We start from the raw sequence: 25,364 nt of genomic DNA on the forward strand, positions 1-25,364 counted from the left end.
GTATTGCCCAAAACACATTTGGAATTTGACTTTATCTATGACTCCCTTATTTCCCCTTTCTAGCCAGACATGTGGGTTCTGAGATCCTCACATCCTGGAACTGATTCCTGCTTGGTCAGAAACCAGGTTTTGCTTCTGGGTATATTCAGAATCTTGCCTCTCTCTTAGGGGCACCTGAGAGTCTCCTAGTTTTTGATGGCTCAGGATGTCTGTTAGTCACAGATGCTGAAATAAATCATAGCAGTTTGAGAATCCTATCTTTCTTAATTCCTGTCTGTGTGCCTGCCATCCTGATGTATAATTTTTCACTGATTTTTGGTGTGTGCATCTTGCTTCAGTGTACCCCTTGCTCACCTTGCCTTGCCCATTGATCATTTTCTTGCCTTGCCAATAAACTAATTTCTTGCTTTGCCTTTGGGTACTATTGTTTTCATATCTCTACTCGAGAACCTAATTATAAGCCTCTGGTTCCCAGGACTACCAGTACTGGTGAGAAGTGTATCCATTGCCTATTGTGAATCTGTACTTTTTTCTACTGCCTACCATTGGCTCTATCAGTTTCACTGGCATGTTTTTTGTGTGTGTGTGTGTGTGTGTGTGTGTGTGTGTGTGTGTGTGTGTGTTTTTTGCCATGCTGCTTATGATTTAAATGTGATAACCTTATTCCTGTGAATTCATATAGAAACAAGATCTCCATTACAGCAATCTCTGCTAGTCTTTAGATGCTTCCTTGGTTAATTTTGTGACCAATTTATAACCAAATATGTGACAAACACATAATACTAAAAATGACATGAATCTCTAGGCCTATTGCTTGAATTTTCAGAGAGAAATAGCTTCCATGTTCTTGTTGAAATAGGTCAGTACTTAGTTTTCCATTTCCTGATTCAAAGGCAACTCCCCTTTTCCTTAGCAGAGTATAGGAATTACTGTGGCCAAAAAAACCCCAAAACACTAACAAATTCAGAATTTGTTTAGCGGTATTAGCCCTGGTAGTGAACCTTTCCAATGTTACCTAGATTATTTCTTGAACTACAGATGCACAATCCCTTGTTGTTCGCATGATCAAAACTTTATCAACATAGTGGGATCTACTAGAACTCTTTCTCTTCTTTAGCAAACCTCCATGACATGGTGAGGCTTTGGAAGAAAACTCCAATGTAAAAGCACCTCTTGGAGAATACAAAGGCTGTCACTGGTCCTGAGAGCCTTCTGGAACAGCCAGATCATTCTATGGCTTCAAATTGACCAAAGAAGATATGTTCCCAAATTCATTGCCAAATATAAACAGTATTATCCTAGCCTGGACTATGACTATGATAATTAGTTAATTAAAGTTTCAGGTATCACTGTAAGGCATTGAGCCCCTTCTTTCATGTTCAATATTTACCCTTTCAAGGTACCTCATTGTGGTCACTGCAAATGAGTATTCTTTACAAATGAATGTTCTCCTTTACAGACTAAATTATCCACTTGCCTTATTCCCAATCCCCCTCAAAGTGACTCAGGCATATTTGAAAATTTAAGCACTACCATGCTGCAGATTAAAGAGCAGCTGTTAATATTAGCATGTTTTCAATTTGTCTAGATCAGGCCAGAATAATTAGGTCTTACTCTTCTCCTTCCCAGTGACAAGAGTCTTTATCTTGTACATGTTTCAGTCTTCACCTCTGCCATAGAATGTCTAATGGGAGAAAACAAAATTCTTCATTTGTAGTTCTTACCTCTAGGAATATAATGGACTAAACGGGTAAAAGAAAATTCTGTCCTCTTTCATTTATGAAACCCTTAAAAAATACATCTTCCTTTCCCCTAGCTTTTATTTCCCATCAAAAACACTGTAAAATTTTCTAAAATTGTGGGTATTGCATTTCTCTTTAAATTACCATAGTCTAAAATGTGAAGGTGAAATCTAAATATCTCTAAGGATTAATAATAATACCTGAAGAAAAATACATGTAACTAATTCTAAAGGCTGAACTTTGTAGTCATTTATACCTGGATCTACAATGTCCTTTTGTTTATTTGTTTTTCATGGAACTTTTGTGTTTCTTGACACCCTCTTGTGAAATAAGATATGAAATTCAGCACAAATTTACAAAATGCCAAAGTGATTTAATGAATTAATAAATTAATACTAAGCACCTGTTACATGCAATGACAAACTATATTTTATGTGGAATCTGGGTAATTCATAGCTCTGTTACAAATATTAGCAGGCAGTGCCATTTACTTGATTTTTAAAAATATATATATCTATCTATTGATATATATATGGGGGAAAATCACTTAATAGAAGCTTATATGAAAAAGACAGGATTTTCATTGGACCAGTAGATGAACAGTATTACAGATTTGTCCAAAACAACCTAAATAGCAAAAAATAAAAGAAACTAATTTATCTATGGTGATGGTAGTATTTGTAATAAGGTTAGGGATGGGAGGTAACAACTAAATGTTGGTCAGACTACATTTGAGTATTGTTTGTTTCTGAGCATGACACTTTAAACTCATCTACAAAAAAATATATACTTTGATAGTGAAAGAATACTCAGTGATGTCATTCAGTAGAAGATGGATTAAATGTGGGGTGTTTAGCCTAGAAAAGATATTGCTGAAGAGGGACATTATAGTCTTCAAATAAAGGACTATAACATCTGCATAATCAGACTTTTTGAAGTTTTGGGGGTCTTAAAAACCCTTGCCATTTTTTTAAGGCAATGGAATAAGTTTTTAGAAGAGTAGAATTGAAGGAACATGAGGAGTAACTTACAAGCAGAATTATCTAAGAATTGAATCAGCTGCCTTGTGATGGAGTGAATCCAAAAACTAAAAGATTGCTTTAAAAATGATTGTTTTTAAATATTGGTATTATTTGATATACTGTCATATACCACTGTCATAGAATGCTCCCTTGTTATGATGGAATGCAGTCAAATATTATAATAAAAATATTGCAACAAATTAAGAAATTGATCATAACTGACCCCCTGTCCCCCCCCACTTCATTCTGTACTTATAATTCACTGTTTTCTCCTTATAAGTGGGATGTGTTGTAGTTCCAATTAGCTATTTCATTGTTGACTTTTTTTTAGTGTTGCTTTCCTTTGAATTATTGTTTTTTTCTAGTAAATTTATTTATATTTTAATAATACACATTGCTTTATAAATCATATCGGGAGAGAAAAATCAGAGCAAAAGGGGGAAAACAGGAGAGATTTAAAAAAAACAGAAAAAAAAGAAGTAAACATAACATGTGTTGATTTACATTCAGTCTCCTTAGTTCTTTTTCTAGATGCAGAGGGCATTTTCTGTCCAAAGTCTATTGAGATTGCTTTGAATCATTGAACCACTGAGAAGAACCAAATCTTTCATAGTTGGTCATCACATATTCCTGCTGTTATTGTGTACAATGTATTCCTAGTTCTGTTTGTTTCACTCAGCATCAGTTCATGTAAATCTTTCCAGGCCTTTCTAAAATCAGCTTGTTCATCATTTTTTATAGAACAATAATATTTCTTTACCTTCATATATCACATCTTGTTCAGCCATTCCCCAATTGATGGGCATCTATTCATTTTCTAATTCTTTGTTACCACAAAAAGAGCTGCTACAAACATTTTTGTACATGTGGGTCCTTTCCCCTCCTTTATGATTTTTTTTTGGGTATAGACCCAGTAAATGGCACTGCTGGTTCAAGGGATATGCACAATTTTATAGCCCTTTGGGCATAGTTCCAAATTGCTCTCCAGAATGATTGGATCATTTCACAACTCCACTAACAATGCATTAGTGTCCCAGTTTTCCCATACTTCCTCCAACATTTATCATTATTCTTTCCTGTCAGGAGAGTGGTTTTATTCCATCAGACTTTGTTCAGAGGCTTGGTTTCATGTGGTTTTTAAGGGAAATTGATAGAAATCAAGCAGCTTTCTGGCTTTACTCTGCCATCTTGACTCCACTTCTGGAAATCCCCTCCTTTGAATTATTGTTATTATTGTGTAATTAATTTTCTGGAGTCTGCTTATTTTATTATATGTTAATTCAAATATGTCCACACATTTCTCCAAATTTTTCATATTCATTATTTCTGATTACTGCTGATTATTTCAGTACATCAATATATCATCTGTCCAGCCACTCATCTTGTTTTTAGTCTTTTAGCTTTTCTTCTGTATTTGTTATATCTAGAGAATAGCTCCAGGAGTGATATCTTTGAGTGAAAGGATTTAACAGAGTTCTCTGATTTCCCAAGGACATTTCCCAAATGTTTTCCTGAATGATTGAACCAATTGGTGTAAGTGGCAAAATGGATAGAGCATTGGCCCTGGAGTCAGGAGGCCTAAATTCAAATTTAACCTCAGACACTTGACACTTAGTAGCTATGTGATCTTAGGCAAGTTACTTGACCCTGATTGCCTCATTAAAAAAAAAATATAGTTCAATTAGTTTACAGCTCCATCAGTCAGTACTCTAGTATCCCCTTTTTCCTATAGTACTTCCAGAATTCTGCATCTTTACTAATTTGATGGATATGAAGTCAAAAGCTCAGTTGTTTTCCATAGTATTTTTCTTTTTGATGATTTAGAACCTTTTTAAATATAATAATTAATAGTTTGCTTTTCTTCTTCTGAAAACTGCCTATCTATATTCTTAAATATTTATATGTTAAAGAATTATTCCTGTAAATATTCAGCTATTTTCTATAAATCCTACCAACTTCTTTCAAAGATATTTAATGTAAGATTTTTTTCCCTTGACACCTTTTTTATTTTGTGTTGATTTCATTCTGGCAAAAGTTGTTTTTTGTTTTTTTTTTTTTAACTTCGTGTAATCTCTATATAAAATACATTTTCTCTTTTATGATTTCTATCTCTTATTTAAGAATTTTCTCTTTCAAACATAGGTCTAGTTTCTTCTATTTTTTCCCCTTAAATTATATTATTTTTTGTAACAAAGTCATTTATCTTGATGTTAGTTTCAGTAAAAATGTAACATCTAAAGTCTTTTGTCTGATAAGGAATCTTTGGCTTAGTCGTTTGTGTTGTTGGATTTATCAAACGTGACTGTAATTCTTGTCTATTCCATTCAACTTTTCTATTTCTTCTTATAATTGATTATTGGTTTATACTATAGTTCGAGTATGGGTTTATAGTATAGTTGTGAAGGTGTCCTTCAACTCTCCTTTATTTTAAGGTATTGAATTTCTCCTCTAGAATCTTTTAAAATTTTGTATTATTTTGATACATCACTAAATCTGTAAATTTGTATAGGTGGTACTATAATATTTATTGTGTTGTCTAAGTGCAAAATTGAATACTATAATATAATATAATTTATAATATAAATTGAATTCTATATTTATTTGTCTTCCTTTAATTGTTTTCTAGTAATTGTTTTCTAGTTGCATTTTTAGTCCTGAATGCGTCTTACAAGATTAATTCCTACCTATTTTATGAGTTCTGCAGGCTTTTTTTAAACAATGAATTTCTTTTTATATCTCTTCTTACTGGGTTTTGTTGATAATGTGCAAAAAGAATGATGATTTTGTGGATTGACATTATCACATCATAAACCTCACCTTACTTCTATAGGGGATGCTACTCTCAAGAATGTTAAGTATTGTAGTGAAGCATTAAAGCAAATTAATACATTAGTCATACTGACGTGTGTGTGTTTGTGTATGTATGTGTATAATTTCACTATCTTTCTACTAAGAACAGATGATCTGTATTGTTAATTTTAATGTTTTTATTCCTTGAATGTTTGGGGTCCTCTGAATGAATCATATCATTTGCGAGTAGAGGTGATTTTTATTTCCTCTTTTTCCTAATCATGCCCTCAGCTTTTTCTTATCTTATTTTGAAATATCCATTTAAATGGAGTCCTGAAGAAGATATTCTTGTGTCAAGTGGAAGGTTGGCCTGGATATGGTATGAGATTGTCCCTATTTTAAGATTTTGTGATTCAGTGTATTACAATTTGATTTATAGTTTAACATTTTTTTTAGCTCTTTACATCTTTGAAACATAAACATAAGTGTAAATTTGGAACATCATTAATTTAATAACATTAAACTTACCATTTTAAATGTCTGAGTGATATATTTGAAAGATCGGTTAATATGGTATTTGTCCTATTTAACTTGGAAAACTTAGCAGTCACAATCTGGATCATAACCAGAGTTTCAAATATATATGTCTGTCTGTGTCTTTCTGTCTGTCCACTTATATATCCTGAGTAAACAAAAAATATTATCTTTGTAAAGAATAACTAGCAGATTCTTAAATTAAAACTCTTATTTTTAAAATTTTAGTTTTTTGTCCTTCATTTCAAATAAAATGTTCAATGCTTATTAGAAAATATTAAACATAAATATGTTATTAAATAATATTTGAATTTCTACAAGCACAGAGTACTAGTATTCATTAATATATGTAATATGATCAATCAGCAAGAATTTATTTAGCACTTCCTATGTGTGAGGCACTGTTTTCAGCAATGGGAATACAAAGAAAGTCATTTACAGTCTAATAGAGAAACATCATAAAAACAACTATGCATAAAGGAGTTTGATGTTAAGGATATATGGAAAATACTTCTAATAGAAGGTAGGACTTTAATTGATTAAACTTGAAGAAAAACAAGCAAGCTAGGAGACGGAGATAAGTAAAAGCATGACATATATAGTGTACAGGACACCAGCGAAAACTTGTTGATTTGAGAGATGTCAGGCCAAACATCAGTGAGACCAATGTTATTGGATTGCATGGTGTGTGAAGGAGAAGAAGGTGTAAGAAGACTGAAAAAATAGGAAAGACCTAAGTTATGAAGAACATTAAAAGTAAATATATATATATATGTGTGTGTGTATATATATATACATATATATACATGTGTATATACATATATATACATACATACATATATATATATATACACACATTTATTCTGAGAGTGATAGGGAACTAATGGACTTGACTGAATTAGGGTAGTGATAAGATCAAAACTGAACTTTAGGGAAATCAGAGTGACAGCTGAGTTGAGAATGGGATTGGAATGAGGAGAGACATGAGATAGCAGATTATGGCCATAGTTGAGGCATTAAGTTGGGCAATTGTGAAATGTCTGGTCTTTAGCCATAATACAGACAAAGGCACATCTACATCTTGAATTTAGGGCATAATAAGATATATTCCCTTCTTAGTGAACTATAAGAAGAAAGTGTCAATGAACAATAATATCAAACTGACTATGAATCCAAGAAGAAGAATTATAAACAACATTTTAGTAACAGTTATGGCTAAGAAGACTGGCATTATATGGGAAAGCCTGATGACGTGTGTCTCAAGCTGGTGTCTGTGTCCTCACAGAGAAATTCTTGTGAATTCATATGAAGGTAGAAAGGATTTATCAAATATCTAATGTCATCAATGTTGTTTTCTTTGATACAAAATAAATAGGAACTTTGATCCCTGTCCTTAAAGAACATTAGCATCTGATCATACACACCAGTATAAATATAGTTGATATGCATAAAGCACTCTGCAAACCAATGATTATCATTGTAGTTATGAGGATGAAATATAGGTCATATATCTAAAATCATATTTCTGTGTATGTATATTTAGGTACATCTATGTAAATATGAAGTGAAAAATAATATCAAATTTTTAAATTTAATTTTTTTGAAAGGCAATTGAGGTTAAGCCCAAGGTCACACAAGTCAAAGTATTAAGTGTCTAAGGCTGGATTTAAACTCACATCCTCCTGATTCCAGGGCTGGTGCTTTATCCACTGTTCCATCTAGTTTCTTCAATAGTATCAGTTATTGGTTATATTTCAGGTTTTTTACAAGCCAGACTGAAGTAGGGATGGGGTAATGTGCCTTATTTTTGGACTAATATAGTATACATGTTAAAAATTCAATGCTCAAAGCACAATTGATGTATTCCTGAATTTAGAATTGGGAATAACTTGATTTGAAACCTGCCTCTGAAATATATTCACTGTGTAATTGTAAGCAGACCATTGCACTTCTCCCAGTCTTAGTTTCATTAGCCTGTAAAATGGGAATTACAATACTACTATTGGCTTCCCTCGTAAACCTTATGAGGCTCAAATGAAATAACCTATATAAAAAGCTTTGCCAACTTTAAAATAAATATTAGTTAATGCAGTCAACTAAAGGTATAACATATTGGTTAGCTGATATCCAAAATCACAGAAAAAAATCATTCCCCATGTTCATCTTCACTAAGACTCACTGAATTTAGAGATGCTATGCTGTTATTATTCTGTGTGTCAAAATTTTCATTTGGGGTTTTCTTGATGAAGATACAGGAGTGGTTTGCCATTTTCTTCTCCAGATCATTTTACAGATGGGGAAACTGAGGCAAATGATTTTTTTTTTTAAACCTAGGATCACATAGCTAGATGAGCGTTCCAGACTATAGGTCCAGCACTTTATCCACTATGCCACCTAGCTGCTGCTCTTCGTTATCATTATTCTTGTCATTATTAACATTCCAAACTTCATTATTATAGGAAAACTGACTCATTGAACATTAGCTGAAAAAGAAGAGTTGGTGTGATGAATCACGGCCCAACCAAACACATACTTAGTTTATACTTGCATAGAACCCCAGAAAGTTAGACTCACAATAGACTTTGGAGATCACTCAGTGTATCCTTTAATTCTATAGATGAGGAAGCAAAGGTGATTTCCCCCTATTTTCTAAACCATAGTCTAGATAAAGAAACCACCGGCATCACTTTTTCCTTCAGAACTATCTGGGTCCAAGATATTGATCAAGATGACTGGACATGGCCCCAGAAGCAGTGGGAGACCTTGGCACACTTTGGGAGTCACGAGGCTAGAGCTCTGCTCCTGGATCTATGACCTGTGTGACCTTGGACAAGACATTTCCCTTTTGTCCCTCCCTTGCCTATCAAATGGAATCCCAGACTCCTAAGATTCTTTTCAGCTCAAATAATCTCTGATTCTATGACCACATGAGGAATAGAAATGGTTCCTCAGGGGAACAGCAAGCCAGTGGAAGCGATTAGTTTTGCTATTACCTGTATCATACTGTGCCTAAGAGGTTTATAAATAGAAAAGGAGAATCACTATGAAGCTGAAGTGGAAAAATGATACTCAGCTATTAACTATAATAAGACTCTTCTGCAGCCTGTGTTGTCTGTATTTCTCAGTGTCAGAATAGTTTTCCATCTGATATGGTTTGCAATGAAGGTATAGAAGAGTAACCCTTTCAAATCTCTGGATACTGATCTGTACTTGAATAGCCTTCCAAAGAGAAAGGATCTTGGGGAATAACAATGACAATTGAGAAAGAAAGTCATAATTGAGACCTAGCACCAGCCTATAACAAAACTGTACAATTTTCAATGTCTGTTTTCAATACCTGCCCACCTTCCCTTTAAATTCAACTTCCCTCCTACTAACCAGATTTGCTGTTCTTTTTATCCCTGGTATATGCGCCTACCACAGTTCCCAGTCCAGGACTCCTCAGCCTTCATCCTATCTTATTGGGTGCTCTTAATACATACATATATATGTATACAGAGAGAGAAAGAGAGAGAGAGAGAGAGAGAGCACACTGGGGGGCAGCTAGGTGGTACAGTGGATAGAGCACCAGTCCTGAATTGAGGAGGACCTAAGTTCAAATGTGACCTCAGACACTTAACACTGGCTGTGTGACCCGGGCCAAGTCACTTAACCCCAATTGCCTCAGCAAAGAACAAACAAACAAACGTGTGTGTGTGTGTGTGTGTGTGTGTGTGTGTGTGAATGACTTACAATAGCCTGCTGTTATATCTGGCTGCCATATTCTTTTCTCGCTCCAATCCATTCTCATTTAGCCACCAAAGGATTTTCCTAAAACATAAGAATGACATCCCTCTAATTTATTCTACTGACAGTATATTACCTCCAGCATCAGATTCAAAGTCCTCTGTTTGGTATTCAAAATCTAACTCCTTCTTCCCTTTTGGTCTTCTAACAAAAAATGCTCTAACAAGTGACACTGGCCTCCTTTATATTCCTCAGTCAAGATACTCCATTTCTCAGCTGCGGACATTTTTATTGGCTTTCCTACACTTAGAATGTTCTCCCTCCTCATTTCTGCTTCCTGGTTTCTTTTAAGGCCCAGCTAAAATTCCACCACCTATAAAAAGTCTTTCTCAATCCCTGTTAATTCTAGTACCTTTCTTTTGTGGTTATTTCCTATTTTTCTTGTTTATAGTTTGTTTGTATATAATTGTACATAGATTACCTGCTCCATTTGATTGTGAGCTTCTTAGAGATGGGGGCTGTCTTTTACTCTTTTTTTTTTTGGTATCCCTAGCATTTTGTACAGTGTCTGACATAAGGCAAGCCCTTTATAAATGCTTTTTGACTGACAATATATTAAATCAAAATTTGTCTCTTTATAATTTCCACTAGTGATATTCGATTTGTTCTCTGGAGCAAGAAAGAACAAGTCTAATGCTTTTTCTACAAGACAGGATTCAATAATTTGCAGATAGAAGCCAATTTATAATAAACTGTTAATGCCAGGTAAATATAGTTCCTTCTTGGGTCATTTGTGTTTGAAGTCTCATAAAACAAAGATATCAAATACCTCCCCTCCCACCCCCAATTTAAATGTAATTGGGAAATATTTAACAATATAGAGTAAGCATCAGTAATGTTAATATGTGGTTTTCTGAATCAGTATGCAGTGGGCAAGTATCCTTATGTAGAATTTTGAATTGTCTATATTCATTTCTAGAATGTGCTTCTTGACATACAAATAGAAATATAGTTTCTCCTTGATTCTATTGGGAAAATCCTTTATCCCAGATTGACATATTCTCACTTCTGACACTTAATGACTGTTCAAAACCTGAGTTTTGAGTTATGGGCAAAGGATAAGACGGAAGATAGGAGCTCATGATAGTGGATAAATTACTTTAGATAAAATGTATTTACTAATCCTGGTCCTGTTAAAGAGATGATGAAACAGACTTTGCTCCTCTTAATAGAAGAGGGGAGGAGAATGGAAAGAATGATAATGGGGATGAAATATTATATACATTGTCAGACTTGTTTTGATGTCAGTTTTACTTCTTTGTTTTTCTTTGTTATATGGGACACCAATATAGCTCTTGATGGCAGGGTATAATTGAAAAATGATTGTCTTTTTTAAGAGAGCAGTAGAGCTATGTAGATATAAATATGGCATGTATATATGTATATGCATATATCTTTATTTGTGTGTATGTGCATCTATACATATGCACATATAATCTGTCTATATACATATAAAGACACAAAATTACTTATTACTACCTATTTCAAAACAAAGCAAAAGCTTTAGCAATTTAGCATTAACACAAGAACTAGAATAAAAGAATATATTCAACAAATATGTTTAGTGTTTACTTTATACAATGTCCTATGCTAAGCCTGGAAGAACAAGATAAATAAGACATAATCCCCATCTCCATGGATCTTCCCTATTAGAACTGGAAGGAAACCTCAGAGATTAAGATTCTGAAATGATATGATTGAAAGAACACTAGATTTGGAGGCAGAGCATATGAATTTGAATCCTGTCTCTGCTAATGTGTGACCTTGGACAGGACATTTAATTTCTGTGATCAAGTTTATTTGTAAAATGAGAGGTTGGACTAAATGATTTCTGAGGCTTTTTCCTTTCTTACTCTAAGGTCATCACTTGTCTAACCTTGTCTTAACAGATGAGGAAACCAAGTCTCCAAAAAGGATAATACCTTTTTGTGAGTTTGTGTTATTAAAAGGCAAAATTTAGGTTTGTATGCATGTATTCAAACCTCATCCTTTGCTTTTTCCAATTGATTTGTAGTTAATTCTTAGAGATGAGCAAATACTTTTGTGACAGATACATACTGAGCATTCTCTAAGTAGTACACAATTTTCTTTTGAATTTATATTTTATTCTGTCCCATTTATATGTAAAACAATTTTTAACATTTGCTTTTAAAGTTTGAATTCCAGATTCTCTTTCTCCTTCCCTTTTCCCCTTCTATTGTGAAGACAAGCAGCTGTATGTAGGTTATACATATATAGTCATGGAAAATATTTCTATAAGTCATGATGTGAAAGAAAACATAGGATTGCCCCCCCCACTAAAAAAAAACACTTCAAGAAATAAAAGTGAAAAAAGTATACTTCAGTTTGTATTCAGACACCATCAGTTCTGCCCTGTGGGCAGTATGCATTTTGAGGTAAAATCTCTATCTAAACTATATTGGATATCCTATATTTCCCCCAAAGCCCAGAATAGTGCTGTGTTCATAGTAGGTGTTTTAACATATTGTTTGAATTAATGGACTAAATTCTATCAGGATATTTGTTCTTTCTGTTTCACCTAAGTCACTTATTTCATTTCGTCTTGATCTTCTCCAGTATTTGTGTTATATGTAGATAGAATTAACATGTTTCTTATTGGGACTTTTCAATCATATATTCGTTCAGCAGACATACTAAATGTATCAAATTATCAGATATTATGGGGAACATAAAAGAAGAGGAAAATAACTTTGTAAATTCAATGAAAACACAAAAGGGTTGAAAGATCCATTTAACAACTAGCAAGCAAAAATCAGTGCAAGGTAATATCATTTAAACTGTATAAACAAATAAATGCTTAGGGCCTGAAATTGATTCAGATAGTGTATAGTTATGGAAGACTTCTTGGAGTAGGTGCCAGGACTAAAGATAGTCACATACAATTTTGCTACAGTGTCAGCTATAGGACACTGCCTATGAACCCATAGTAAATGCTATTCACTGATGGATTCAGTTCATAGCTTTAATGGGGAGTCAGTATAGAGAAAAGCAAGCCTTGCTTTTATGTGCTCAAAATACCCTTGAAGGTACTCTCTTTTTCAAGACACAAAGTGGAAAAGGTTAGATTTTATTTGGACTAATCTGGGAGAATTTGATTTTGAGGTCGTCATGCTGTTTAAACTCAACAAGAACATGGGGGAGAGGCCACAAGCTACATTTAAAATCTTACAAACAGATTCTCTTGACAGATTATGTGCACGTTAAATGGCAGGCAATTAATCAGCACCATTTCTTTTTTGATTTTGCAGAGATGAAAAGAACCAGTCCATCATAGTAAGTGGGGAATCAGGAGCCGGAAAGACAGTGTCAGCTAAATATGCCATGAGATATTTTGCCACAGTTGGGGGCTCTGCCAGTGAAACCAACATTGAAGAAAAAGTCCTTGCATCTAGCCCCATCATGGAGGTAAAAAGTTCTGAATTTTTTTTTGTCTTCCTATCTTTCCTGCTTTCTCCTCCAGCAATATGGCTTTTGTGTATTGTGATTTTACATAACTGATCACAAGATTCCTTGGAATGTATCAGCATTTCTTATTTAAAAGACATTCACGAACACACTGAGAAATGTCCATCATGAAATAAGTCATATAGTACAAGAGAGAAGTTTTTCCTGGTATATAGTAAATGACTAACAAATCCTTATTTCTTCTTCTTGTCTGTCTCACACATCCAGGAATATATAGTGTATGTTTTGCAAAGATTTTAGGTGTTAGCCTAGAAGTAAATAATGGAATGTTAGATCTGGAAAAGGAACCTTATATAACATCAAATTCAGAAGTTGTTAATTTTCCTTGACTTACGTACTCCTTTGCCTTTTTTGTTTTTAAATAATGTTTTTTAAAAGTATAAAATAAGATATACAGAATTACAAAGGAATAGTTTAAAAATCAAATTCATTTATCCCAGATTAAGAATTCCTAATTAAGTCCAGCCCCCTCAATTTGACAGATAAGGAAAGTGAAACTGAGAAGTAGCTTACCAAAAGCCATTCCCTCCTGAATAGTGAGAAGTATCTCTCCTCCCCACTCCATCTCTTGGGTACTCATTGAGTTCTTTTTCAGGTGAAAGTCCATTCTCATTTTACTAGAGTGCAGAAATAAAAGAGAGAAGTAAATTGATATTATCAGAAGAAATGGAAGAAATGCAGTTTTCTCTTGAAAATCCCTGGTTTTCATCAGAGTTTAATTCAATTGTTCCCTACTACATGACTTTTCACATTGATCCATATCCTGCCCCAATTGCTAATGTTTCTCCCCTCCCAAAATTGCATCATTTTTAATCTCTATATATTTTGTATATATTTATGTATCATTTTACCTTAATAGAATGTAAGTTCCATGACTTCCATTTTTTCATTTTTATTTCTAGCACTTAACCCTGTGCCTGGCACATAGTAGGTACTTTAAAATCATTATTCCTTTTACAGAGATGTGTGTGGATATTGCTTCTGACTACTGGGATGGTTTTTTTTTTTATTTTTATTTAATAGCCTTTTATTTACAGGATATATACATGGGTAACTTTACAGGATTAACAATTGCCAAACCTCTTGTTCCAATTTTTCACCTCTTACCCCCCCCACCCCCCTCCCCTAGATGGCAGGATGACCAGTAGATGTTAAATATATTAAAATATAACTTAGATACACAATAAGTATACATGACCAAAACATTATTTTGCTGTACAAAAAGAATCAGACTCTGAATTATTGTACAATTAGCTTGTGAAGGAAATCAAAAATGCATGTGTGCATAAATATAGGGATTGGGAATTCAATGTAATGGTTTTTAGTCATCTCCCAGAGTTCTTTTTCTGGGCATAGCTAGTTCAGTTCATTACTGCTCCATTAGAAATGATTTGGTTGATCTCGTTGCTGAGGGATGGCCTGATCCATCAGAACTGGTCATCATCTAGTATTGTTGTTGAAGTATATAATGATCTCCTGGTCCTGCTCATTTCACTCAGCATCAGTTCGTGTAAGTCTCTCCAGGCCTTTCTGAAATCATCCTGTTGGTCATTTCTTACAGAACAGTAATATTCCATAATTTTCATATACCACAATTTATTCAGCCATTCTCCAACTGATGGACATCCATTCAGTTTCCAGTTTCTAGCCACTACAAAAAGGGCTGCCACAAACATTCGTGCACATACAGGTCCCTTTCCCTTCTTTATAATCTCTTTGGGATATAATCCCAGTAGTAACACTGCTGGATCAAAGGGTATGCACAGTTTGATAACTTTTTGAGCATAGTTCCAAACTACTCTCCAAAATGGTTGGATTCGTTCACAACTCCACCAACAATGCATCAATGTCTACTGGGATGGTTTTTGTTCTGACAAGTCACAGTATATGATGCCTCTGAGGGATGTGTGTGACATTGTATGGTGTCATTGTGTTAGCATGAAAAGGCAGCACAGGTTATTTGACTTCCCTCACAACCCTACCGGATATGATTATGCATATTTCCCATATCCATTCTCTTAGTTCCACAAGCACAGGAGAACATGTAGCTTAAAGGAATAGCCTTTGATTGTGTGAGAGAACAATCCTCAGAGATTCATCCTATGATGGTATCCCAACTATGAGAGAATTGTGATCTATAAATATATTACTAAGAGATCATCAGTACAGATATGAAATAAATGAAGGTTTTCAGGACTGGATGATATGGAGGTGCAAAGGAATATAATATAATGAGACATGATAAAAAAAAGAGATGCAGAGAAATTAAAAAAAAGACAAAATGAAAAACATATTTTTGATCCCATTCTTCTCAAGCCTTTTCTTTCTGTTAAGTCCTTCTAAATTCTGCTCCACCAGCCCTTTTTATCTCTATATCTCTGGAAGTTCAAGGTCAGAGTTTACATTTGTACACACACACACATATATGTACACATACATACTTCTACACACAGTAAACACTATAATTCCCATACATATTTACATACATATTTAATACATGTAAAGCAAAGTATGCTTATATATTCACATGCACATATATACATGTATATATATATATATATATATATATATATACACACACGTATTTGCTTTTCTATTTTGTCCTGATTGCATTCTGATCATCCTCTTACTTTCTGAGCAATATTTGCCAATATCCTTAGCCTGGGTAGTAGGCTCCAGTCCCTGTTAACCAAATTAGCATCCTTCTATATTACATGTATAGAGGCCATTTTTCCTGGCTTGTAGCTCATCATTTTTATCACAGAAGCATTGCTTCACTGCCTTGCTTTCTGAATTAACTGCCTTCTATTCATATAGTGTGCAATAGTAAATAATTACACAGTTGTCATTTTCTCCATTGTATTCAATATTGACTCAGGCAAGCAGAATATGTAGACTATTCTGTCAGTCCTATGCAATATTGTTTTTTCAGTTCAGATCTTTTCTGTACTCTATTTACGAAAGGAAGGAACTGACATCCTGTTATTTCATACTTGGATAGTGATAGAGTAGCCTCTGTTATTCTTCTGTTCCTCTTAAATGGCTGTTATATTTTCTAACTAGTGGTAGTGGTACTCACGTGCAGAATCATCATATGTGATTCTTTTAGGAAGTTACAAAGACAATTATTAGAACAGCAGCTTTTTACCTGAAACTGGGTGCAAATTCTATCTCAAATTCCATGTGACCTTGGTCAAAACAGTGAGACTTATAGATCTTAGTTTCATCATCTGTAAAAAGATCAGCAAGGTGGTTTATGAGGATCCTTCCTGATCAATATCCAGCTACAATTCTATCACACACACCCTCAATTAATTTTCAGAAAATCATGTTATGCCATTCAGGACCCTAATTTGAGGACCCATGGAGAAATTTGTATGAGAAATTATGGGAAATATAAAAAACTTTAAGGTTGGGATAGATTTATAGAAGCAGATTCAGAAGAATAAATGACAGGGAAATATCAAAAATAATACAAAATATTTTTTTAATATGTATTGTCATTTTTCTTAGACTGTTGAAAAGCGTTATTTTTTCATGTGGATTGGTACTTAGGGGAAAAAAGAATCCAAGAAAGGAAAAATAGAATGGCAAATTTGTCCAATTTGGCACTCTTCTTTAATATCTTTACCCACAGTTATTGCCAGTTATGGTAATTCAGCAAGCATTTATTAAATATCTACTGTTGGAGGTCCTAGGATTAGGGAAGGGGAAAAATAGCTCCTGCTCTCAAGGAATTTACATTTACTGGGTACATGACAATTGAGTAGGTAAGAAATTATAAGGAATTTGAAGTGGGAGAGCACTAAGAACTGAGAAAATCAGAGAATGCTTCATGGAGAATGTGACAATTAAGCTGAGCCTTGAAAGAAACATCAAAATTCTAAAAGAATGCTGCAGAGAGCTATTTCGAGGAAGATGGGGAAGAGGAGGATGAACAGAAGATGGTTTGTGTAAATGCACAAAATAGAAAGTGAATGACCACTTTAAGGGATAATTTGTCTGACTTGCATGTGACCTATATTTTTTGAAGGAAAGTGTGCCAGGCTGAGGACTTGATAACTTTTTGCAAAAAGTGTTGAGGAACCATGGAAGGTTCTATCACAGGCAGAGGCATAATATGGTTAAATGAATTCTGTAGGAAGATTTTTCTTGGAAGATCTGTATGAAAAATAAATAAGAAAGGGGTGAAGGGAAGCAGAGAAACAAATTAGGAGGCAATAACTATATTCCAGAAAGGAGACAATGAAGGCCTGAACTAAGGTGATGGCCATGTGGTCAAATGGTGTAGTGAAGTTTGAATGAACAAGTCTTGGCAACTTATTGTATATTGTGTATGAGAAAGAGTGAAGGATTAAAGCTGAACTTTAGAACTGATTGGATATTGTGTGTAAGAAAGAGTGAAGAATTAAGGCTGGAACTAAGGAGTTTAAAAAATGATAGTACCATCAAAAGAAAGAGAACTTTTTGAGAAGGGCAAAATAACAAGTTGTATTTTAGACTCAATTTTTTTATTTTCTAGATGTCAACCAAGTGGAGATGTCCAACAGACATCTTAACATGTCCAAAAGTGATTTCATCCTTTTTCCTGTAAATCCTTCCCCATTGCAAATTTTTTTATTGCTGTTAAGGGCACCATCCATTATCCTTGTAGGTATTCAAAGTCCTTTATAACCTAACCCTTCCCTTCCAACTTTTCCAGTTTTCTTACATCTTATATTCAGTTATGTATTCTTTGATCCAGTGACTCTGGCCTCCTTGTTGTTCTACAAACAAGGCACCCTACCTTTTGGCTCTGAGCATAGAAACTTCCAACGGCTTATCCTAAAATACCTAAGGTTGATACACATCTGGGAAATATCACCAATGTGGGGCTGAAGATCTGATCTGGATAGCACTGGTAAGAGGCAAGGAATTACGTATATACCAAATTCTTTTTCCCAGTTCCTCTTATTTTTTTCCTTCTTTTCTTCTCTCTCATTGCCTCTGCTGTGTGTCAGAAAGAATTTTTTTCTCCATAAAGTTCAATTATTTATTAAGGCAAAACCTCCTACCTATTGAATTTATTTATTATCTGAGGAATTTTTATTCTTAGGCAAGCAGCAGAGAATCACAATGGGAGACTACAGTTGTCTAATTTAATAAAAATAAGTTAATATGTTTGTTCTCAGTGGAAATACATAACTTGTCAGTGCTATCCAAAGACATTTATTCAAAAATCTGAAACTGTGGTAGTTGCCACATAAAAAGAGTTATATAGTCATAGCCCTCATTCCCATAAAGTTTATAAAACATATTCAAGACATTTCCAAGTTTAAAAATTGTATATCAACAACATAGAGTGGCAAGAATTTTGAACTTTGAATCAGAGAATCTGGAGTTCTCTTTCACTTACTACCTGGGTAAACTGAGGCAAGTCAGATTACTTTCTGGTTCTTGTTTTTTCCCCCCTTCAAATAACAAAATGGAAGAAAGGAGTTGAACTAAGTGACTAACTAAAGTTCCTTTGCATTAGAGTTATATACACTACACAATTGTGAGAGAAGTCTAGGCTTGAGAGAGAGAGAGAGAGTGTGTGTGTGTGTGTGTGTGTGTGTGTGTGAGAGAGAGAGAGAGAGAGAGAGAGAATGTGAATGTATACTCACAAAATGTACTTTCTCTTTGGCAGCAAACATCAAAAACTTCATGATCCTCTATGTTTTCTTAGCAAAAGTAGAATCACATTTTGTTGTATTATTATTATTATCTTATATAAAATACAATTATATACTATAAAATACATTTATATATCATATATTTTGTTATATATAACATTATATATTATATATTATTATTATTATTATTATTTTAGAAGGATTGACCTGATGATCCTCTAGGGACTCCCAATATGGAATTTTCTAGTTAAATGGTGAATACTGAATGTACAGTGTATGAAGTACAAATATTTGTTGAAATGAATAGAATACTTATTGTGGTTAGAGCCTATTTTTAGGGCCTGGGATGAGAAACAAACAAACAAAAATAGAAAAGTATGGTCTAAAACAGAGGAGAGAGAAAAAACACATATATTCTCCTCATCCTTCCCACTTCAGCATTGCAGTTCTGCTTTGCATGTTGATGTGCTCATTTTCCCCATTAGAATGTAAATTCCTTGGTGTGAATTGGTCCAGCCATTCTGAAAAGCACTTTGGAATTATACCTCACAAATCATTAAATTATGCATATCCATTTTTACCAAATAATACCACTGTACTCTCCACAAAAGATCAATGAATAATGTCAAGGACTCAAATGTACAAAAATGTTTATAGCAGATATTTTTTTCATCAAAGAATTTAGCTAAGGGTTACCATCAGTTGAGAAATGACTGAAGAAATTATAATATAGGAATATAATGTAATATTGGTTGTACTATAAGGAAATAAAAAAGGACAGTTTTTAAAAAAATTTTAATAGCCTTTTATTTACAGGTTATATGTATGGGTAACTTTACAGCATTGACAATTGCCAAACCTCTTGTTCCAATTTTTCCCCTCCTCCCCACCCCCTCCCCCAGATGGCAGGATGACCAGTAGATGTTAAATATATTAAAATATAAATTAGATACGCAATAAGTATTCATGACCAAACTGTTATTTTGCTGTACAAAAAGAATCAGACTCTGAAATAGTGTACAATTAGCTTGTGAAGGAAATCAAAAATGCAGGTGTGCATTAATATAGGGATTGGGAATTCAATGTAATGGTTAATAGTCTTCTCCCAGAGTTCTTTTTCTGGGCGTAGCTGGTTCAGTTCATTACTGCTCCATTGGAAATGATTTGGTTGATCTCATTGCTGAGGATGGCCAGGTCCATCAGAATTGGTCATCATATAGTATTGTTGTTGAAGTATATAATGATCTCCTGGCCCTGCTTGTTTCACTCAGCATCAGTTCATGTAAGTCTCTCCAGGCCTTTCTGAAATCATCCTGTTGGTCATTTCTTACCGAACAATAATATTCCATAATATTCATATACCACAATTTATTCAGCCAAAAAAGGGCAGTTTTTTTGCTAACACTTGTATAAAATGAGAATAATACAACAAACAGAATCATTTATATAACAACATTATAAAGACAAAGAAATTTGAAACTAAAACTATGATCTATACAATGACCAATCATGATTCCAGAGAACCATTGATGAAGAATGTTACCCATCTACTGACTGAAGTGATAAACACAAAATATAGAAAAACCCATATTTTTGGACATTTAATTCAAGTGTTTTGCTTTTATTATTTTGCAGTAGGAGAGGAATAAATGTTTTTTATTTGAAAATGGCTTTCATTAAAATTAAAAAATGTTAAATAAATGTAAGCTCTTTCAGGGTAAAGATTATCTTCTATGCTTTTATTTATGTCCCTAGCACTTAGCACTGTGCCTGGTCCACAGCAAGTGCTTTACAAATGCTTTTTCTCACTAGCTATATTTATCAAAACTCAGGATTAAAAAATAGTTGCCATGGTCTTTGACCCAAAATTTGTACCCTACAAGTAAACATTAATATTAATATTGTGTATGCTTTGAAACTTGAAATTAAGTGGGGAGATCTTCACAAAGATTTTAAACTTTTATTGTTCTGGGAGATGTCCTTTGATTCCTTATTGAATATCATTTGGAGCAAGAAAAATTAGATTTAACTTAAAGAATTCTATATAGAGTTGGAAGAAAAGGATGAAGCAAAAGAAGTAAAGAGCCATATCATCCACAAAATCCAAAAAAAAATCTAATTTTTCAAAGGAAGATGAGTTGAATTGTCCTCTTTACATTTCAAGAGTACACTGACAGGCTTAGCCATTTCTTGAAGTGCTGTGATAATACCAGATATGTAATAATCAAGGGACAGACTAGTTGGTGATGATATTCCCTCTGAACTGTGATAGTGGCACTCTTGTCATAATTTCTACAGTCTTTCTATGGAAGCATTCAGTGGAGAGTTTGATTCAGGGGTGACTTCTGATTATTGTACTAAATGACAGATGTTTGAATTTTAAAAGGTTAAGGAAAGCTTCAGATTATCTGTGCTGATCCATGATTATTTATTTGTCAGAACAGGAGGTCTCTGTCCTCATTTTGTTTAAGAACTCATTATCATGCAGAAACTGATTCACTCTTATGTTATCATTGATTATAAAATACATTGGTTATTAAGCAAATATTAATGATTGAGGAGGGAGAAATATCTATTCTATCACTAACAAGTTGGTGAAAAGCACTTCTGGTTTCCTCTTCTCTCATTCACTTGATTTATCTGAGTCTAAATTTACTTATTGACAAAGATTCCTTTCAGTTCTAATATTTTATAAATCTACATAAGAGAAATTATCAATAGACAAGCTATGAAGTGGACAAAATTTGTTTGTGGTGATCTCTACCTTCCTTCTCTTAGGAAGTTAAAGTGATCTTTCTTGAAGCCTAAGGGGAAAAAAAAGTCATCTACTTTAATCATTTTTTGTCCAATGGATGATTCTCCCAGGCATTCAACATTCCAAACAAGTGGATATCTCCAGTGAAAGGGAATTCACTAGTTCTTGACAAAACTTATTTTTATTTTTTGGACAGCTCTAATAAGTTTTTCCTTATATTGATCCTAATCTATCTTCCTTTTACTCCTACCCACTGGTACTCTTTCTCCTCTTTTGAGTGCCCTTAAAATATTCAAAATGAAAAAAAAAAGAAAAAATATTCAAAATAGTAAAGTTTTCTTTAAACCAATTATTTCCTTTAGTTACTCCTTATATGACATAAAACCTGCAATTAGTTCACCAATGAATATTAAGTGCCCATTTGAACAGAACAAGATATTAAGTACTAGAGAAAAAAAAGAGCTAAATGAGTCAGACTGTACCAAAAAGGTCCTTAAAATCTAGTAGGGTAGTATCATGTTCTCCCTATTTTGGCTTCCCTTAAACTTGATTCTAAGTATTTTTCCTATTAGCAGCACTCCCATATGGGTATAAAGTTTATGAAACCTGGCAGGTAATAGTCATGATGAAGAGAAGGAAAGTGAGCATTACTCTAGTAATATTTTACTTTTTTATTTTATCTTTTTCAGTAGTATTTTATCTTCACAACAATCCTGTGATTCTAATAGCCTACTTTACAAATAAGGAAACTAAAGCAGACAGAGCTTAACTGCATCAGTCAGTAAACATTTATTAAGCACCTAGTATATTCCAGGCATAGTTCTAAGTACTAAAGATATGAAGAAAGGCAAAAAATTGTCCTTGCTCTGACAGCGCTCACAATCTAATGGAAGAGAAAGACAGCAAATATGTACAAACAAGGCATATACAGAATAAACATGAAATAATCAATGGAAGGAAGATTCTAGAATTAAGAGAAGTTGAAAAAGTTTTCCTGTAGAAGGTGGAATAGAAAGCAGAGATGAGGAGGGAAAGCATTTCAGAAACGGGGATAGCCAGGTCAAATACCCAGAGGCAAGTGGGGCTTCTTACTTGTAAAGCTTCAAAGCACTGAATCAAAGAGTACACGGTAGAGTATAGGGAATAAGAAGATTGGAAAAATAACAAGAGGAAGTTAGGTTATGAATGTATTTGAATGCTAAACAGAAGGTTTTGTATTTGCTCCTGGAGGCTTTAGGGAGACAGGAACATTTATTAAATAGAAAAGTGACATGGTTGGATTGGTGTTTAAAATAAATTCTTCATTCAGTGGGGAGAGATCATGCAATTAAGCAAGTTTTTAAGGCAATAATATTAAGGCCTTCTTAATTCCAAGTTCAACACTCTCCTCTGGACCACATAGTTGCCCATTTTATACTTAATATTTGCATGGATCTTTTCTCACCTAACTGTGACGTGGAAGGAAGATGAAAAATTCATTTATACAAGGTATAAATAACATAATAGCTTAAAATATTCCTCCTCTTTGGACTATTTTTATTTTAACAGTAGACAAAACCATAGAAACAAATCTGTCAGAACTTTGGTGGGAGTGGTATACTGGTAGGAGAGTCTTTTGAGGGGACATGGACTTTCCCATTGTCTCAAGGTGTATCAAGTTAATAGTCTAGTTATTTTGCTTTCATAGACCAGTCTTGTAAATAAATGGGTATTTATTATATATTATAAAATCAATGTGCCAAGTTATTTAACCTCTCAATGCCCTAAACAGCTCTTTAAGGTGCTGGAAGGGTGTCAACTTACTTTGGTAGGAGTCTGCTTCCTCAGGGAATTTAATTCCCCAGTAATTCCTGGGAAGGAAATCAGGAAAGATTTCATGAAGGCGGCACCAGTAAATTTTTTTAATGTTTTTTTTAATAGCTTTTTATTTTCAAGTTATATGCATGGGTAATTTTACAGCATTGACAATTGCCAAACCTTTTGTTCCAATTTTTCCCCTCCTTCCCCCCATCCCCTCCTCTAGATGGCAGGTTGACTAATACATGTTAAACATATTAAAGTATAAATTAAATACAAAATAAGTACACATGTCCAAACCATTATTTTGCTGTACAAAAAGAATCGGACTCTGAAATATTGTACAATTAGCCTGTGAAAGAAATTAAAAAATGCAAGCAGGCAAAAATATGGGGATTGGGAATTCAATGTAATGGTTCTTAGTCATTTCCCAGAGTTCTTTCCCTAGGTATAGCTGGTTCAGTTCATTACTGCTCCATTGGAACTGCTTTGGGCACTACTGAATTTGATTCTTGAAGACAATTTCAGCAGTGTATTTTTTGATTATTCCACCATCTCTGCAGATTGAGATGATCTGCAAGGTTTACATAGGCCTTTACTTTTGGGGGGCTTTTTTTAGCCAACATGGTTAATGTGGACCTATATTTCACATGACTTTACATGTATAATTGATATATTGTTTTCCTTCTCACTGGATAGGGGAAGGGGGCTAAAGAAAGGAACAGAATTTAGAACTCAAATTTTTAAAAATAATAAATTAAAATTTCTTTTTTTGGGAAAAAAAGACAACCCTATTAATAGATCAGATCAAGATGATTATGGTTCATTATGTACCTTCTTAACTTCATTTTTCTTATGTTGCTTTTGTTTTTTTTTAGGAAGAGATAATAGTGGTATTCACATGAATATTTTTTAGAGATCATTATCTTTCTGTTCATCTGTAGTAAAATTAGAATTCAGTTCTCCTGACTCTACTTCAATGAACTATCTTTGGCAAAAAGCTTGGCTTCTGGTAATACAGTCAAGGTGTTTCTAGTGTAAAAGTAAATTGGAATTGTGTGGAACAATACTGTTTCTGTGATGCATTAGAGTGAAAAATATTAATAGTAAAATTCAAGTTAGAGGTAGTGATGGTATGTCCCATTAAAAGTGGCCATAGAATATCCTTAAAGGATTAGGTTGCTTTTTAAATTAGGGGAAAAAAAGTAGTTTAGTCATTAGAAAGATAAAAATAATATTCTTGACTTTTATATAGTTCCATATGAAATTTTGAAAGTGGTTTACAAATATTTTTTCATTTGCAACTATATTAGGCACGACACTGCATAAATTTTATAAATTTACAAATTTAGGCACTTATGGGTGTTGGAATGAATAAATTCTTTTCTACTTTGAATCAGTGGAGCTTTTGTCATTTCATGGTTCTCCTTGGGTCTTTGAATGTTGTGTCCCCTCTCTAAGTCTTAGCTTTAATTAATTTCCTCATTTTGGACAAGTTTCTCTACTTGATTCAAGAAAATTTCCTTGCTTGGAAAGTACCATGAATTGATGCTGAATGAACAAGCAGAACTAGGAATACATTGTACACAATTACAGCAAGAATGTGTAATGATCAATTATGAAAGACTTGGTTCTTCTCAGTAGTTCAGTGATTCAAAGCAATTCCAATAGACTTTGGACAGAAAATGCCATCTGCATCCAGAAAAAGAACTATGGAGACTGAATGTAAATCAACACATGCTATGTTTACTTCTTTTTTCTGTTTTTTTATCTCTCCTATGGTTTTCTCCTTTTGCTC

At 33.7% G+C, this 25,364-nt stretch overlaps 1 protein-coding gene across 2 annotated transcripts in view; it reads left to right on the top strand.

Moving 5' to 3' along the window:
* Nucleotides 1–25,364, top strand: part of MYO5B (myosin VB) — a 497,816-nt gene that overhangs the window by 234,510 nt on the left and 237,942 nt on the right. For both annotated transcript variants that reach the window (XM_031945960.1, XM_031945961.1), the window contains exon 5: nucleotides 13,144–13,300. In XM_031945960.1, the coding sequence (XP_031801820.1) occupies nucleotides 13,144–13,300 (157 nt within the window). The remainder of the gene's footprint in view (nucleotides 1–13,143; nucleotides 13,301–25,364) is intronic.

The sequence above is a fragment of the Sarcophilus harrisii genome, chromosome 1, assembly GCF_902635505.1.
Source record: "Sarcophilus harrisii chromosome 1, mSarHar1.11, whole genome shotgun sequence".
Lineage (NCBI taxonomy): Eukaryota > Metazoa > Chordata > Mammalia > Dasyuromorphia > Dasyuridae > Sarcophilus > Sarcophilus harrisii.